An 18401-nucleotide genomic window follows, 5' to 3' on the forward strand; every position below is an offset into this window, starting at 1 on the left:
TCTGCATAATAGGAAACGAGGGAGGGAATGAGCCACTCAGGACACTGCTCGTATCGGGGCTTGTACTGTTATGGTAGAGCGAGAGGTTCTAATTAATGAGTTTGACGAACTCATATGGGAGCAGATGAATCTGAGAGATGTTTTCATCAGTAGAGGCTGGGGAAATATCTTCACATTGAGGGGGAATGTATACCCTTCAATGGTTCATGAGTTCTATATGGGGATGTGTGACATGCCTCAGGACACATCCTCTCACACTGTGACTGTACTCGGTATTTCCATTGAAATTTCACCAGATGTCATCGTCGAGCACCTCGAGATTCGTCGAGGAGTTGAGATATCTGCACATGCTACATCCCGTGAGGATGTAGCCACTTCTGCATCATCTACTGGCCGCCCATTTGAGCCAGCATTAGCCAGAGATGCAGACCGATCAGAGGCTGAGGATACTGGCCTCGAGGCTCGGGATGATGACCGAGACAAGGATTTCAACATCCTCACCGGGAGGGACTGCATGCAGATCGAGAGGAAGAACGCATTCAACCAGAACCATCTGCTACCTTTCTTCTGCATGTTGCACCTTATTGTTGCAACAAACGTGGATCCTGTGGCACATAAAACCACATTTAGTCAGCTTCGGGCACAGTTTTTGATACGAATGGCATGTGGAGATCCCATAGATTTGCCACTTCACATCTTTGAGAGGATCCGTTACAAGGCGAGCATCGTCTCCATGGATAATCTCCCATCCGGTGTCCTAATCAGTCGGCTATTACTTGAACGGGGAGTGCCAACTCAGCTAGAGGAGCGGGTGAAAGATCATATGAGCCCTCTCGACATGACCACGCATCGACGTAGCATTGGACAGGCTAAGGGACGTCAGCCACCCCCTGTAGAGGATCTAGTTCCTTTGACGCAGTCTGAGCCAGGTCATGTGGGAAGTAGTAGTTAGCAGCCTCCGAGTACATCTGCAGGAGATGCGCGACCTGCTTTGGTTGATGCGGTGATCTCACAGCTGACTGCGCATATCGATCATAAGATCGATCGATCGCTCATAGATATAGAGGTGTCTGTATCTGAGATCGTCCATCATGTAGGTATCCTCAACGACAAAGTTGATACCTTGACTGAGGAGGTACGGAGTTCGAATTTCATGAACAACACTATCATCTGAGTGTTCTTTAAGAAATTCGATCATATTTTGTATTTTGCTTTTATTATTTGTAAAGAAAAATATTATTTAATATTTCTATAGTTTTTCACCATTCAATTTTCAATCTTATATAATGTTATATTTTCCATCTTTAATTCTAAATCACTGCACTTCAAATATATATAAACATAAATATATATTTATATATTACAAATTGTGTATATATAAATATATACAAGTCAATTATATAGACTTATTAACAAATTATACACTATAAAAATCACATAATTTTTAAATTAGAGTAATATTTAATTAAAATTGGCGCCAACGTTCGAACGTTAGTAATTAACGTTCGCATGTTGGCGCAAAACATTTTACGTTCAAATGTTAATTACTAATGTTTGAACGTTGGCGCCAATTCATTTCACGTTCACACGTAAGTAGCCACAATGTTTGAACGTATATGTGACGTTCGAACATAAAAAAAATCTCATCTGTCTTTAGTAATGGTTTTCACAAATCGTCACAAAAAAGGGTTTTTAGTGATGATTTGGAGACTGCCACAATTTTCTATCCGTCACTAAAAAGCAATTGTGTTGTAATGGTCATCTGTTCAACAAAAAAATAAGTTTTCCGAAAATTTTAAACTCTTTGAATTATGCAGTTTGCTTTGTCTTTTTATGGGTACATGGAGTTATAATTATATATATGGGTGTGTGCGCACGCGCGTGAATAAAAGTCTTGTCGAAAGGTCATCATGTTTTGCTTTGCATGAAAGGTATGCATTGATCCAGAAAGTTTATAAAAAGCTATATATATAAATTCATGTGTTGGTTTTGTACTTTTGTGCATGCAGTTGTCTTCCTTTTTATGGTATACCGATCGATTGTATGTTGATAAGTTTATTTTGTCAACATTTGAGTGCTCATGATATCTCTCGGCCTAGACTACTGGACAATATCAATGACTTTTAACTTTCATGTGGTCAATCAAACTATATATAATTAAGATTTTTCCATTAATTTCATTACTCCCAGTATTATTTCCTATATTAAATTACAATATCCGTTGTCATCACCTAACTCAAAGATGTGACTCTATTTTTAGAACAATTCTTCTATGTACAATTGATATATACAATCGGTGTGCAATCGTTCACGTCATGTCAGATTTCAAAAAAAAAAAAAAAAAGATATATAGAAGTAGGAGAGGATAAGAAGCCCGCCAGCTTGTGCATTGCAAACATTTCACAGTAGTAGTTGAGCATCACTATCTTTGGGTTGAGCATCGCTGCAAGGGAATAACAATAGTACACTCCCATTGCAATCTAAACAAATTGCTTTCACACTAGTAGTTGAGCATCGCTGCAATTTCACACTAGAAGGCAAAGTCTGCCAGATCTTTTCCCCAGATCTCTGTCTCTGGGAACTCTCTGCAAGGGTTTGTGCCTGGTTGGTTTTGGTCCCTTCCAAGCTTGGCATATGTTAATTTGTCCAAGAATCAGTTTGGAGGGAGCATTGGATTTGAACCCACCACGAGAAATGGTTCCTTCTAGCAACAATTTTCGAGCTTTACCTTCTGGGTTCGCCAACCTCACCAAGCTAGTGCACCTCAAAATTTCAAGTTGCAAAATTTCATGTCCAACCTCATTCCAAAACCCCTCCTCACAGTCGCAGACTCGTCCAAAAACACAACCCTTTGAACAAAAACTCCAGCACTAAAAACCTGAAATCAAAAGCCAAAGCTCTGGTTCTAAGTCTATCATGTGCATCTGCATCATTAATCTTTGTTTTCATGGCCATCTGTATGCATTTGTTGTATACAAGGAACAGACTTGCAAGACACAACAAATGGGCAATCTCCAAACTGGTCCAATTGCTCTTCAAGTACGAGAAAATCAAGGTTATTTTCGTTCGAGACGGAGTCGGGCACGTCATGGGTCGCGGACATCAAGGGAGAGAAACACAAAGTCTCGGCGAAATGGAATTCGTCTTCGAGGGAGAGAACACAGAGAGGGAGAGAAATGGAAGGAGAGAGAGTCTGAGATCTGGGAAAATGCAAAGAGGCAGTGAAACAGAGCATTTTTATTTTTCCACATCAGATGCATTTGCCCCGTGCTTGCATCAGGCGACTGTATATAGCTTTTTTGTTTTTAGAAATATAAATGATTAAGACATGCAAGTACTTCTTTTCATTCTTTCCTTTTTCTTTGAATTATAGCGTTATTAATTATTACTAGCTACTACCATTATTACCATGCACCATATAATTATATATTGAGAGTATATAAATCTTGATCTCCTTAAGGACATTTGTTGTGAAACTCCATTGATAAAGCTGGTAATTAGTGGTAATTTATGGGATCTGATCACATTGTTTAGGAAGGAAAATTTATTGCTCTGAAATGAAAAATTCTTACTCTTTATAATAGTTTCAGTGGAGCTCTAATTATATTATTAACTAGTCATTTTGAAGTATAAGCCTAGATGCTGCTTCGGCCTCCATTGGGGCCTTACATTTCCTCAATAAGGGTATGTATTCCATCTCCATAGATATAAGAAAGTTATAGAAATTCTTTCTTTTTGGTTAATCATTGATCATGAAGTTAATTAATAAAAAGTATATGGGGTTCGACAACCAAATAAATAGCTGAAGCAGGAGGTCACTATGGTTAAAGGGGCATTATGATTGACTGCATGTTATGGTGCATTTGTTGAAGATTTTTAAGTATTTTTTAAAGTACTTAATTTAGGTGTTTTCTAAATCTCATTTCATGAGTCTTTTACATTTTAAGTATTTTGTCAATTTTAATTGATCTTTTTAATGTAATTGGCCACTACTTTTATTTCAATTTTATGTTAATTTGGTATTTTTGGGTGTCAATTATGATGTGGCATAGTACTTGTGGTATACTTTTTGTTCAAGATGTTATCGATTGTGCATATTTTACTGATCAATGGTAGTCATAACGGATTAAAATAGAGATTGCAGAGAATAATGTTGTATTTCTCAACAAATTGTTTAAAGGCGTATGTATGAGTAATTATATATAGAGTATGCTACCAAAATGAATCCCATGATTTGTGAGAATATTAATTTTACAAAATTGACTTTCCATTTATGCATGTATAGACAAGCTATATGGAATCTGCAGGATTATCTGATGCGGGTGAAGTTAGGGATCCTGCTAAAATTCTGGGATATTTACATCCTTGTGTTGAAGTCATGGGATCTATGTTAACATCCCCCCTCAAGCTCATGGGGAGGGCACGAATCAGGAGCTTGTCACGCAAAGGAAGAAATCGAGCTGAGGAGAGAGCCTTGGTGAAAATGTCAGTCAGCTGAGCATGCGTGGAGATGTGCCTGATGATAACATCTTTACAGAGCACCTTCTCACAGATGAAGTGATAATTCACTTCAATGTGTTTCGTGTGAGCATGGAACACGAGGTTAGAAGCGAGAGAGAGAGAGAGAGAGACAGTTATCACTCCAAATGGTGGGAGGCGAGCTAATGGGGATGCGAAGTTCATGAAGCAACATCCGAATCCAATAAAACTCAGTAATGAGAAGAACCATGGATTGGTATTTAGATTCTATGTTGGAACGAGAAACAATAGATCGTTTCTTAGCACTCCATGATATTAAGTAGGGACCAAGGAACATAGCATAGCCAGTAGTTGAGCGATGATCATCAATACTCCCCGCCCAGTCTGCATCACAAAACCAACTTAAGTGTAAAGAGCCAAAACAAAGGTAGAGAACATGATGGAGGGTGCCTTGAGGTATCTAAGCACACACTTGGTAGCGAACTAATGGGTGGTTAAGGGCTTGTGCATAAACTGGCAGAGCTGGTTCACAGAGAAGGCTATGTCAGGTCGAGACAAGGTACAATACTGCAGTGCACTCACAACTTGGCGATAGGAGATGGGATCTTTAAGAGGTTCACCAATAGAGATAGTTAGCTTGTCACTAGAGGAGAGTAGAGTTGAGCATGATTTTGCTCTTGCCATCTTGGATCGATGAAGTAATTCAATGATATACCTTGTCTGAGATAAGAATAAACCTAAGGAGACTCGAGAGATTTGTATGCCAAAGAAATAATGAATGGGACCCAAATCCTTGATTGCAAATTCAACCTATAAAGAGGTGATGAGCTGACTGATAAAGGAAGCATGAGTACTTGTTACAATAATATTATCAACATATATAAAGAGGTAGACATGAATAGATTCGTGATGATATGCGAATAAAGAGTAGTCCACTTGGGACTCCAAGAACCTAAGATGAAGAAGGCAACTGGAGAGTTTGGTAAACCAACCTCTTGGGGCTTGTTTGAGGCCATATATGGCCTTTTGGAGATGATAGACATGATAAAAAATGAGGGATCTTTGAAGCCCATAGGTTGTTCTATGTAAACCTCTTCTTAAAGAGTGCCATGCAAGAAGGTATTTGACACATCAAGCTGTTGAATTTCCCAGCGAAAATGCACTACAAGACAGAGAACAATTCGAATGGTGGAAGGCTTGATTACATGGCTAAAGGCCTTGGTATAATCAAGCCCATCTTTACGTTGAAACCTTTTAGCAACCAGCCTAGCCTTAAACCTTTCCACAATCCTATTGGTTCTATATATGTTTGAGTTTGAATACCCACTTATTCTTGATCACATTTCAGTCCTGATGTTTAGGACATAGTTGCCAAGTGTGATTAGTTTGTAAAGCTCCAGATTCTTCTTGCATTGCCCTCAATCATTCTTGGTGCTTTGTTGCTTGGGAGAATGAGTGAGGTTCCAAGGGATGATTAGTGGAATAATAAACATGATAATCAGGGAGAAGCTTAGGTTGTCTAGACCCAGTCCTAGTTCTGGTAAGCATGGGTGAAGTATTGGAGGAGTAGGTGGGGAAGGGTCAGCATGTGGGTTTAAAGTACTGGAATGAGGAGGGGAGGAAGTAGGAGGGGAAGCAGGGCTTTAAGCCACACTTGGAGTAACATTCGGAGCAAAGGAAGGAACTGAAATGCAAGTGACAGAATCAAAGGGTGAGATGGTAGGTAGGGCTAAACTAGAAGGAGAGGCTGAGGAAGACTTGGATAAGAGCGTATAGTCTCGAGTAGGGAAAATGGTTTCATCAAACACAACATGCTGAGAGACAAAAACACAATGAGAAGAAGTATAAAAACATCGATAGCCTTTGGAGTCAGGACTGTAGCCAAGAAAAATATATTTTTTCGACATGAAGAGGAGTTTATGGTGCGGATATGGTCGGAGGAGAGGATAGCAAGCATACTTGAAAACCTTAAGAGCATCCACATTGGATTAGACAAAGTTTGGCTAATATATCATTTTTTAGCTTTTGGCTAATCACTCAAAACTTGAACTCCATATTGAATTAGCAATCTCACTCTCTATAATAATAAAATAATATTATTTTTTATCTATTTTTTAATGCATTTTTTTAATACTCTTTTATTCTTATTTTCATTTTCATAATCTCCAACAATCTATACATCAAAATACATAAAATCCATATATCAACATAAATAACTTCATTTTCAAGCTCAAAACATAAAAATATATACAAATTCAACTTCTGTGGTGAGAGAAAAAGCAATAAAATATCAAATGACTGAGCTATAATGGTTCAGCATATGTAGCTAAAAGTTTGGATGGTCGAACAATGCCTAAGTCGATGCTAGCCACTTTTACTTCATTTTGGTCATTTTATGAATTTCACTCACATATGGCTAAGCCAATGCGAGTGCTCAAAGATATGAATAATCAAAATCTTTGTGGAGTAACTTTTGATATAGGGATTGAAACTATAGTACCATTGTAGGCACTCTAATAATGAGATATATGGCTCTATTGAAAGCATCAACACATTATTGAGAATGTAGGTGTGAGTGTGTCAAAAGTGCAAGCCCCATTTTCACAAGATGTTTATGCTTGCATTCAGCAAGTCCATTTTATTTAGGTGTCTATGGGCAAGAAAGTCTGTGGAGAAAATCATGGGAGACCAGAAAGTGGCGAACTTATTTTGACATAAACTCTCCTCCACCATAACTTTGAAAGGATTTGATCGTAGTGGACAAAAAATCTTCAGCCAAACATTTGAATTTGACAAAACAGGTGAACATTTCAAATTTGTGGTGCATGGGATACATCCAAGAGAATCGAGTATGGTCATCAATGAAAATCACATAATACTTGTAACCACTCAATGAAGTGACAAGGGATGTCCATAAATCAGAATGTATCAATTCAAGAGGGGCAATAGATACAAGTTTGAAGAATGGAAAGGAAGGCTTTTACTTTTGGCCATTTGATAGAGTTCACAAAATGAACCATAGTCTATTTTTCCTTTTATTGGAAGATTGAGTTTATTCTTCAAAATGTTCATTAAATTGGCATATGGATGACCAAATCGAAATTGCCATAAAGAAGAAGCAGAAATTCCTAAAATGGTGGTGTAAGCTCGAGCTTTATTGGAAGATGCTAGAAATTGAGTTGGATAAAGACCATTTTTACTTGGTCCTTATAAAAGAATCTGGCCCAAAACGTTGTCCTTCACAACAAAGAATTTGGAAGTCAGCATAAACCAACAATTATTGTCAGAAGAAAATTTTTGGATAGATAAGAGATTGGCAGTAGAAGATGGACCTTATATCATTTCTACCTTGATAAGGTTCATGAAGCACCAGGTTTTCCAAGTTTGCAGTTATGTAAACGTTGGCTCCACTGTCAGCCAACTAGGTTTGATCTCCTTGTTTGGAATTGGACTGAGCACCCATGGTAGCAAGTTAGGATGGCGGATGCTGACCTTGGTAGGAGTTGTCCATTCTATGAAAGCAATCCAAGGCTTGGTGTCCATTTTTCCCACAAATTTGACAAGGTTCTTAGTTGGTGTTAGATGTGTAACTACCATAATTGGAGGAACGTTGAGAAGTAGAATTTATGGAGGGCGCAGAAGCAGGTTTTCCCTTAAAGGACTGCTGGGAGGAGTTGCCCTTTGAGGACCATTGAGAAAATTTCTTATTTTTAAAACCACTGGGTTTTTGCTAGTTATTATACAAAACAAATGAGTCATTCTCAGACTCAGGAGAGGAATGAGAATGGGAAAGGAGTAGTTCATGGTTCAGTAATTTGGATTGAAATCACTAAAAGAAAATGCACTTCTCTGGATGCAAAAGAATAAGAAGTGATGAATGAATGAAAATTGGAGTTGAGACCACTGATGATGTAAGATCTTCACCATCAACAGGTTTAGCAACAACAATCAACTAATTCGAGAGGATCTTGGCAGATTGCAAGTAGTCAGTGCACGTTTGGGAACCTTGATTGAGGGTTTGCAATTGTCTCTTGAGATGAGTGATTCTGGATCTGGATTGAGAGGCAAAACGAGAAGCCAGATGATCTCAGACTTGTTTAATTGTATCAAGTCCAAACATTGAAGATAAGACATTATCGATTAAAGTAGAATTGAACCAACTTAATAAATATTGGTCCTTTTTGTGCCGAGGTTGAATTCAGGAGTGACAATAGTGGTTTGTTGTCTTTGTTCATTAGGAATAAATTGAGGAGGACAAGGTTCAGAGCCATCAATGATTCACATGAGATCATGGATATGGAGGATGGGCAAAAATTGAGAAACCTATAATAGGTAATTCGAGGCATCAAGTTTAATAGATACCAAATGAGTGATGTTGGAAGTAGTGAAGGACATGACGGGAGCAATAGGGTGGGAAGAAGCTGAAGAAACTGAAGGAGAAGCAGAGGTCATAAGGATCGAATAGAGGTGTTTTACTAGAAGCTAACTGATAGCATATAAGAGATTAGAACAGAGATTGTAGAGAATAATGTTGTATTTATCAACAAATTGTTTACATGCAGGATGTGTGAGTGCTAGCTATATGAATCTCATGATTTGTGAGAATATTAATTTTAAAAAGTTGACTTTCCATTATGCTTGTATAGACAGGATGTATGGAATCTATACGATTATCTTATATGGCTGAAGTTAGGGATCTTGTTGGAGTCTTGGGATATTTACGTCCTTGTGCTGAAGTCATGGGATCTATGTTAACTGAATTAGGACTCACATTAGTATTTATTACCATATAATTAATGAAAATTGGATGGATCATCTTAAAATTAGGTATGCATGATCATAACCTCTCTCTCTTTTTCTTCTTTTTTTTTTAATTTTTTTTATAAATCTAAGAACAGGAACAATTAGGCTGCGTTTGGAACATGGAAGCAGCTGAGCTCATCTGAGTTGAGTTCAAGTTTAAGCCTAACCCAACATCCAAATGCACAATTCTCAAATCACTAAACCACTCAGCTCAAAATTTAACGTGAGATCCATAACATTTTTTAACTCAACACCTTTTTACAAGTGGAACGGCCAGGACCAGCTTAATGGTAAATCCATTTAGGCCATTACCTAAGGCCCCCGACCCTATGTAAGGCCCCCAAAAATAAAAATGAGGAGTTTTTTAAAAAAAAAAATAAAAAATAAAAAATAAAAACCATTTCATTAAATAAAATTTTAAATAATTTTTATAGTTTTCAATGCGTTAAGGCCCCATAATACTAAATTTAATATTTAATATAATGAATTATTTATATATTAAATAATTTTTTAAGATCTTGCTAAATTGAGGCACAAAAAGACCCCATTTTAAGTTGTTGTAAATATAAATTCACAAAAACTATATTTAAAGATTTTCAATAAAATGATAAAATCTCATTTTATTGAAAATTTTGAAAATATTCTATATAATAATTTATATTTTATTATATTATAATTACTAATGACTAACTTAAATTTCGCTTTAGGCCTCAATTTGTATTGAGCCGCCCTTGGTGACTGCCACAATTTCCATATATAAATACATCTAAACTCATATTAATATTTAAACACATCTAAATTTATTTTAAGTGAGCCATATAAAACTCACTCCACTATCTCAACTCACTACTATTTATAAAGAAATCAACTCATTTCAACTTAACTCAACATCCAAACGCAAGCTTAATAGATGAATTTACCTCAAAAAAGGCGCTCATAAGTTTAATACTTCCCTTCCTTAATTTCATGGGTTTTTCTAATAAAATTAAAATATAGAGTTGTCATGATCCTCTAATTGATATCTAGCTAGATAGTTCTATGTTTAGGTGGTTTTCCTTGCTTTTAATTAACATAGACAACATTGATATTGATCTTTAGATTAAATTGAGGATTTGGATCCTAGTTTACCCCCAAGATATGATATTCCCACGCACATGATAGGCTCACCGACGTGGATCAGTACGTGACCGACAATTAATGCTATTATGCTATATATATATATATATATATATATATATATAGCATGCATGTTGAACTTGCTAGGAAATGATGTAGAAAAAGAAAAAATTAATTATGATCTAATTATAATATATACATATATATATATATATGTGTGTGTGTATGGAATTGGATATCGTCTTCGTCCTTTCGTAGAGGGTGCATGCATTTCTCGTAATAATTTCAAACAAGTGGCAAATTCAGCTAAAGATCACCCAACAAATTGTCTCTTGTCTTCACGTGATATCTATCATGCTTTACTCTAGAGTACTCTAATTGGTGCACTCGAATATTAATGCATGGGCGAATCATGAGCTATATAGGAAAGTACGGCCATTCCTAGCTATTTCCTGAACCCATGGGCCATATTCTTTGACCTTAAACTTTTCATTTCGCTTGCGGCTATTTTGACCTGACCTCAATCTTCTTACTAGAAAACCCTAGTACGTACCCCACCTCAGATTAAAGAACAACTCGGGTCACAGGCGGTAACACGATGTTGGCAAAACTTTGACCGTGAACTGCCCTTGTGACTTTTGTAATCCTACGAAACTTCAACGACTGTTCGTATATAGCATTGCGTGCTGTCCGAGCATTGCGGCTTAAAGCTAGCCCTCATCTCTTTCTTTCTCTCTGACATGTTATCTCAAACGTTGACGTTGAATTCTTCTATTTTTGTTTAAACTATATTAAAAAAATTACGAATATGATGTAATTTCTTCGAGTGCAATTGGCCAGATTGGGCTGTTGACATTTTGCCATGTCTGCGTTGGATGGCGTATGGCTCTCATGGTCTTATGTGTGAATATGTCTCCCTTTTTCTTTCTAAACGGAGTCAAATACTTCATGCTGTCTATATAAGAGGAGGAGCATATTGAGACCCAGAGAAATTTTTGAAGAAAAGCAACTAGGATAACGAGCTATGGAGCCTGCAAAGGAAAGATCTGGTCATGATGGCGGCGGAGTTAAGGAGGAGCTCAACAGATATGAATCTAGTGGTTTTGAAGAAGGTTTTAACGAAAAGACAACAGCAATCGATCAGGTGGAGCTTTCTTCTTCTTCTTCTTCTTCTTCTTCATGTAATTAATTTCCTGGAGATCTTTTTGTGGATCTAATTGTAGATGTTTTTAATATTATACGTTTATTCATGGAATAGTTGCTGGATTTTGCCTCAAAACTCTCTTGTGAGAATCCATAATTTGCAATTTCGAGTCTCTAGTTTTTATTTTCTCTCTCCTTTATCGTCATGTTTTTGGATCCAACAGTCAGCTTTTCAGATGGTTAAAAGCTGTATTTTCTCTCTCCTTTCTTATAGCAACGTTCATGAAGTTGAGGAGCTATACATATCTGTCAACCATGTTTTCGATTTGGGTTTAAGCTTCAGCGTGCTGCAGGAGGAAACTCACAAAGATATTTTCTTAGAAGACAAGTTTAGAGGATATATGTAGCTAATTCTTTTAATAAAGTAAACATTGGTCCCGTATACCTCATTTTCGAAAGTTTCCTTATACGGAACTGGTTAAATTACTGACTTTTCATCAAGGGATGTGGTCCCAAAAGATTGTTTGCACTCATGAGGTGTTAAACTTTAGACCTTGAAAGAAGTGATACTCCAATACCAAAGTCTTCACCACTTAGGCCAACCCTTTGTTTTAGTATAGAGATTTGTTTTTGCTAGAATCAATGGCTATAATCGATTGCGCTTCTGTCATGAAATTCTGTTAAATTCGTTTCCTTATCATATTTACTTCTTACTTATCATTGGCATAAAAAAATCTCTAAGTCTTTTATTTTTGCCCCCTTTTCCTGCAATCCAGATTGGAAATCATGGAAGACCATGCCATGAACATGACTTGAAGCCATCTTCACCTTTACAAAAGGATTCAAGCTGCAGCAAGCAGGTATAATAAGAATATATATATATATATATATATATATATATAGAGAGAGAGAGAGAGAGAGAGAGAGAGAGAGAGAGAGAGAGAGAGAGGTTCTTCTTAATTATAAGTTGGCTTCTGAATCTCTGATAGTATTGTATACCATTTTATTATATTTTCTAGCTAGAGCGCTTTCCAATTTCTGTATTCAATTACTTGATTTGGATCCAATTTTATGGGCCATCTCATCATCATGAATTTTCTGATTTTTCTTTTTTAACTATTTCAATAAATGGCCTCCCAATTAACATGAATTGTGCTTCTTCCTTCTTGAATTATGAACGTACACAACTGATCTTGGATCATAATAATTAAAAGAACGTTTTGTTAAGTACTAATTAGGTGATGATCATACAATATAATATCGATCCCATGCATCTGCATAATAACCTAAAATAATTATTATTCTGGATTGTGTTGTGTGAAGGAATTAGATCATGAATATATATACTACAAGAAAAACGGACTTTTGTGATCAATTTATTGCAATCAAAAGACTATTTACAACCAATTTTAGTTGCAAATAGTCATTTCGTTGGAATTAACTGGTCGCAAATAAATAGTTTTCTTATAGTAGATGTTGAGTCCAACATGATATTGATATGACCTCTCAATAAAATATAAAACGTCAATCGTTGTAGGTTCAGACCTCACCCCGTAGTGCTAATTGTTTGTAGCGAAAAAAAAAAAAATTATCTTAAGCAACAGGTTTTCTAAATATGATGCATTAATAGCATATCAATACTAGAGGTTCAGTGACAACTTTTTGTGATAGTTTTTTTTCCTCTGTAAGAGAGAATATTGATCAGTAATATTAACTAATCAGCTTCTTGTTTATGTCAATCTAATTTGGATACATATAGGATGATCAGCTCCAATCTGCTAGAGCAGAAATGGGTGAGGTGAGAGAAGAAAATCAAAGGCTGAAGAAGTATTTAGATCTGATAATGAAGGATTATCAAACGCTCCAAATGCAGTTCCATGACATTGTTCAACAAGATGGGAGAAAAGCCACGGATGATTCAGCTAAAAACCATCAAGAAATTGAAGAACCGGGGTTTGTTTCCCTTAGTCTCGGAAGAAATCCAAGTGACACAAAAAAGGGTGAAAAAGGTAGTACTACTACAGTCTCTAGCCAACGGAAAGAGGCCGATGATCAGCAAGCTAAAGAAGGCTTGAGTCTTGGATTAATGGACTACAAATTAGAATTGTCTAAATCGAGGGAAGGCCGTGAATCTTTGTCTAAAACGAGCCCTGTTAACAGTTCTGATCAAGAACCAATCAAGGAAGAAGCTGATCAGGAGACTTCGCCACTTGGTAAAGCTCAAAAGACAATGAGAAGTGAAGACGATCATGAGGTTCCACAACAGAATCCTGTGAAGAAAGCTAGGGTTTCTGTGAGGGCTAGATGTGATACTCCAACAGTAAGTATTTATTCATACATACAAATCAACTGCATGTGGAGAATATTATTTATCTAGAGTACTCGTGAATAACAGGTTTTTTTCATGTGGGCATGAATATGCAGATGAATGATGGGTGCCAATGGAGAAAATATGGACAAAAGATTGCAAAAGGAAATCCATGCCCTCGAGCATACTATCGCTGTACTGTGGCACCTTCATGCCCAGTAAGAAAACAGGTACTTAATTTTGACCATTCTAACATAGCTGGAATATTAATTTTGAATTACTTTACATAGAACGACCTCTTATCCTGCACAATTAATTAATTTTTTTGATAAAATTATGGATTTATATTTTTTGTAACTTAATTTCAAGTTAATAATTCCTTTGACCTGAAAAATTGTCATGTTAAGTTGAAAGTTCTAATTTTTTTATAAACATTTTTAATTTAGTAGAAAATACAAGAAAACTGCTATGTTATGACTAGTCATTTCTTGTAAAAATGATTATTTTTTGTCAAAATAAGTCTGTTTTGATCGCAAATAGTCATCCTCATTGTATATAATCTGTCACAAATGATCATTTTTCTTGTAATGTAGAATTTCTCTTAATTAGTTGTTACTGGATTACTGACCAAATTGATTGATGTGCATGGCTATTTTTTTTTTAATAATATCGCGACTCACTTTCAAAACTAAACAATATTCTTATGGGCAACCAACAAATTAATGTCAGAAATTACGTACTTGACTGACTAATCCCTTGCCCAGCAACATATATATAAAGTTCTAGGTTTTGATTAATGAATTAATGGAGTAAGAAAAAAAATATTAAAACAAATATTTTTAAAGATATAAATACCATTTTTTAAGTATAAATTAACTTGGAAATTTAAAGTACTTTCTAAGAACAAAGTACTCTAGCTAGCCCTAATTAATTTTATCTTTACTGAAAAAGCTTTTACAATTTTTTTTTTCAGAAGTACTTATCCTGTAGTACTGGCTGATCATATGCAGTATATATGCATGTCTACAATTTCAGGTGCAAAGAAGTTTTGAGGACATGTCCATCTTGATCACCACTTACGAAGGAACACACAACCATCCACTTCCCATGTCAGCCACCGCCATGGCATCCACCACTTCAGCAGCCGCTTCTATGCTTTTGTCTGGCTCGTCAAGCTCCCGACCAGGACATGGACCATCAGCCAGCACAGTCAGTACTACTGCTGCTGATCTTCATGGCTTGAACTTTTATCTATCAGATAATTCCAAATCGAATCATTTCTACTTATCCAACTCTTCTTACTTATCTTCACCTTCATTTCCAACAATCACACTTGATCTTACATCAACCCCGTCCTCTTCCTCATCTCATTTTAATAAAGCTAATTCCTCAAACTATCCTCCAAGGTATTCTCCAGCCAGTCTCAACTTCAGTTCCTCTGAATCTAACACAGAGTCTTGGGCCAATGGATTCCTTAATTATGGCAGTACTACTCAACCCTACAGCAGGAACCAACTTGGAAATCTATCTATGGGGAGACAATCTGTAGAGAATATTTATCAATCTTATATGCAAAAGAAGAACCCAACTCTTCCACAACACAGCTCTTTACCGGATCCCATTGCTGCTGCAACAAAAGCAATTACAGCTGACCCGAGTTTCCAATCCGCTTTGGCAGCTGCGCTCACATCAATCATTGGCACTGGGGGTGCTAGTACCGCTGCAGGTGCCATAGGAAATCAGAGTGGAGAAAATTTTGGTCAGAAATCAACGTTGGGTGAGTTATTTCCAATGTCTTCTACCGGCCTCCTACCAGCTCCTAAAGGGAATGGATGTGCATCAAGCTTGTTGAACAAAACACATTCAACAAATTCACAGCCAACTAGTTTGATGTTTCTACCACCTTCGTTGCCATTTTCAACTTCCAAGAGTGCATCCACATCTCCGGGTGATAATAGGGACCACAGCACCAATTGATGGGACGTCCGTTAAACTTGAACGATCAATAATTCCAATGTGGTTTATTTTGTACGTGATCTCGACTTTTCTGTAAGACATGATCAAGAAATTTGTACTGCTTGAAGATGGTGATAGCAAGCAAGAGAAGTTGAATAAGATTTTTTCCTAAATATTTTTTTGTTTTTCATATGTATATTTGTATTTGGTGACAATATAATATCAATTACTCAACACATAGATATATGTATCATATATATATTAATATATATAGAACCGGTATCAAGGCCAAATTAGAATACCAGAAAATAATACTAGATTTCATTGGTTTGAATATGATACATGACACCTATAACAATTAATGTTACAATATCCCATACATGAATTACATCAAGGAATCTCTCTCTCTACTCTCTCTCTCTCTCTCTCTCTTTCTCTCTCTCTCTCTATATATATATATATTTAAATAAAAATTAAATTTACTGTCATGAGGTCAGCTAATGACAATAAAATATATATTTTGAAGCGTCCTTGATCTTCCAACTACAACGGATAACGTAAAGAACATCTGTAATTTTGTCGTGGAGGACTAGCTAGCATGTTATTAACAATATTAATCAGTTTATTCAGGCGCTCTAATCTAACTTATCCAAAAAATAATTGTTAACAGGCATTAATTGGTTTTTGGCTCAACTCTCGATCACTCAACCTCTTTGAGATATTGACACTCTGCTGAGAGACTTAACTCATTATATATGTGGGTATTAATTCGGTTTTGGCAGAACTCTCGCCCACTTGACCCATTTGATATTGTCCATTATATATATATATATATGACAGCAACCTGCATATATAACTTATATATCTAGGCTGCTTCCACCAATATTAATATTGTCCACAGGTTTACTGCTTGGATTCAAGATATATACAATTAAATCCAAAAATAAAAAATCTATTGTCCATGATATTTGAACATATGAGAAACGCCTATTTTCTTAGATTGGAGAACTAATATATTTCAACCCAATTTTGAGAAAAACTATCTCTATAACAAATATCATTTAATCCTAGCCATTCGATCAAAATATCACTTGTTTTCACCATTAGATTATAAAGATTGCACCTTAAAAAACAATCACAACTTGGAAGGGCTCCGATACTCCCAAAGAGATTATAGAGATTGCAGGGCATGCATTTAACTAGGCCGGGCCCTCCATGGCCCAACAAGACACCTAAGGCTTAAATGCTCATCTAACCCGATAGGGTTCAAATTAAACTGATAAAGAGAGTTCCTGCCAATTATCTCGGAATGGTTAAGGGTATCTATTCATTCAAAACGGATAGATAACTCTGAGAGACAGGAATTCAAGTTTAAAGTGACAGATAAGGTGGTAAAACCCGAAAGATCAGAAGAAAGCAAAATGTCTATTTAAAGGGACTAGGTACGTAAACAAAGCAAAGACTTAATTGATTTTGAGATTACTCCTATCATTGCTAACTTAGGCATCGGAGGTTCCCCTTCTACACCCCAAGCCTTCTTGCCCTTTGGTTGTAGGAGATCGAGAGTGCTAGGCAGTGAAATGTGTCCTTAACAGTTGGCGTCGTCTGTGGGATATGGTATTTCTCACAATTAGCATGTTTTTCACATACTTACCACCACCCAGTCTCAGGCAATTAGAGATCAGGAGGAGGCTTCGTGAAACATGGAGGGAAGACTTGCAGAAATGGAAGAAATAGTGAAGAAACTCACCACGGAGGTAGACTTGCTGCGAAAGGAGAACGAGATCCTCAAGGCGCTAAACGAACCGTTCGAGGAAGATGCGACACCCAGTCAGGATGACAGGGTGGAGATGGAGCCAAACAACACAGGCGCCGATAGAGGCCACTAGGAGGATGAGGATACCAAGAAGTTGCACCATGACTTGCCCAACTTGATGGATAAATATGAAGAAATGGCCAAAAAGATAAGGACATCGTCGTTGGTTGACCAATTGTTAACCAACACCAACTTACCCTACACATCAGAGATCACGACGGTACCACTTCCACCAAAATTCAAGGTCCCATCGATAGACACGTACGACAGCTCCAAGATCGGTGGAACATTTGGAGACTTTCAAGGCTTATATGACTCTCCATGGGTTTCCAGGAGAGATTGCATGCAGAACTTTTCCTTTGACACTAAAGGGAGCAGCTAAAGGATGGTTCGGGGCACTGCGAATGTCTGAAGGCATACTTGGCATCGTTCAATAAGGAAAGAATGACAGCTGATGATCAAGATGAAAAAATCATGTTGGATGCATTGTTAGGGGGAATATGGCTGAGGAGCCCTTTTATGAATGAACTAGTAAGAAAGACCCCATCCACTCTACGAGAGTTTTTGGATCGGGCAAATGACTTTGTGAATGTTGAAGATATGCTAATCGCCCTCACCACCAAACCAGGATGAAAAGAGGAGAATGCATCGAGGGAGGGCCCTAAGAAGACACAAGAAAGTAGCCATGGACAAAGGAAGAGCCAGTACAAGAAAAGGCGAGAAATAGGGAGGTATAATAGTGGTCACCTGCACTATTCTAGTGTACAAGACCAGGGTGAA

At 36.9% G+C, this 18401-nt stretch overlaps 1 protein-coding gene across 1 annotated transcript; it reads left to right on the top strand.

The window, feature by feature from the left end:
* The first annotated feature begins 11163 nt into the window (after positions 1-11163).
* LOC121268822 (WRKY transcription factor 72A-like) lies at positions 11164-15980 on the top strand. Its single transcript, XM_041173087.1, has 5 exons — positions 11164-11542; positions 12318-12401; positions 13301-13861; positions 13966-14079; positions 14885-15980. The coding sequence occupies exons 1-5, from the start codon at positions 11423-11425 to the stop codon at positions 15824-15826; spliced, it is 1821 nt and encodes a 606-aa protein (XP_041029021.1). The 5' UTR covers positions 11164-11422; the 3' UTR covers positions 15827-15980.
* Positions 15981-18401: the final 2421 nt, after the last annotated feature.

This window comes from Juglans microcarpa x Juglans regia, chromosome 6D (assembly GCF_004785595.1).
Source record: "Juglans microcarpa x Juglans regia isolate MS1-56 chromosome 6D, Jm3101_v1.0, whole genome shotgun sequence".
NCBI lineage: Eukaryota > Viridiplantae > Streptophyta > Magnoliopsida > Fagales > Juglandaceae > Juglans > Juglans microcarpa x Juglans regia.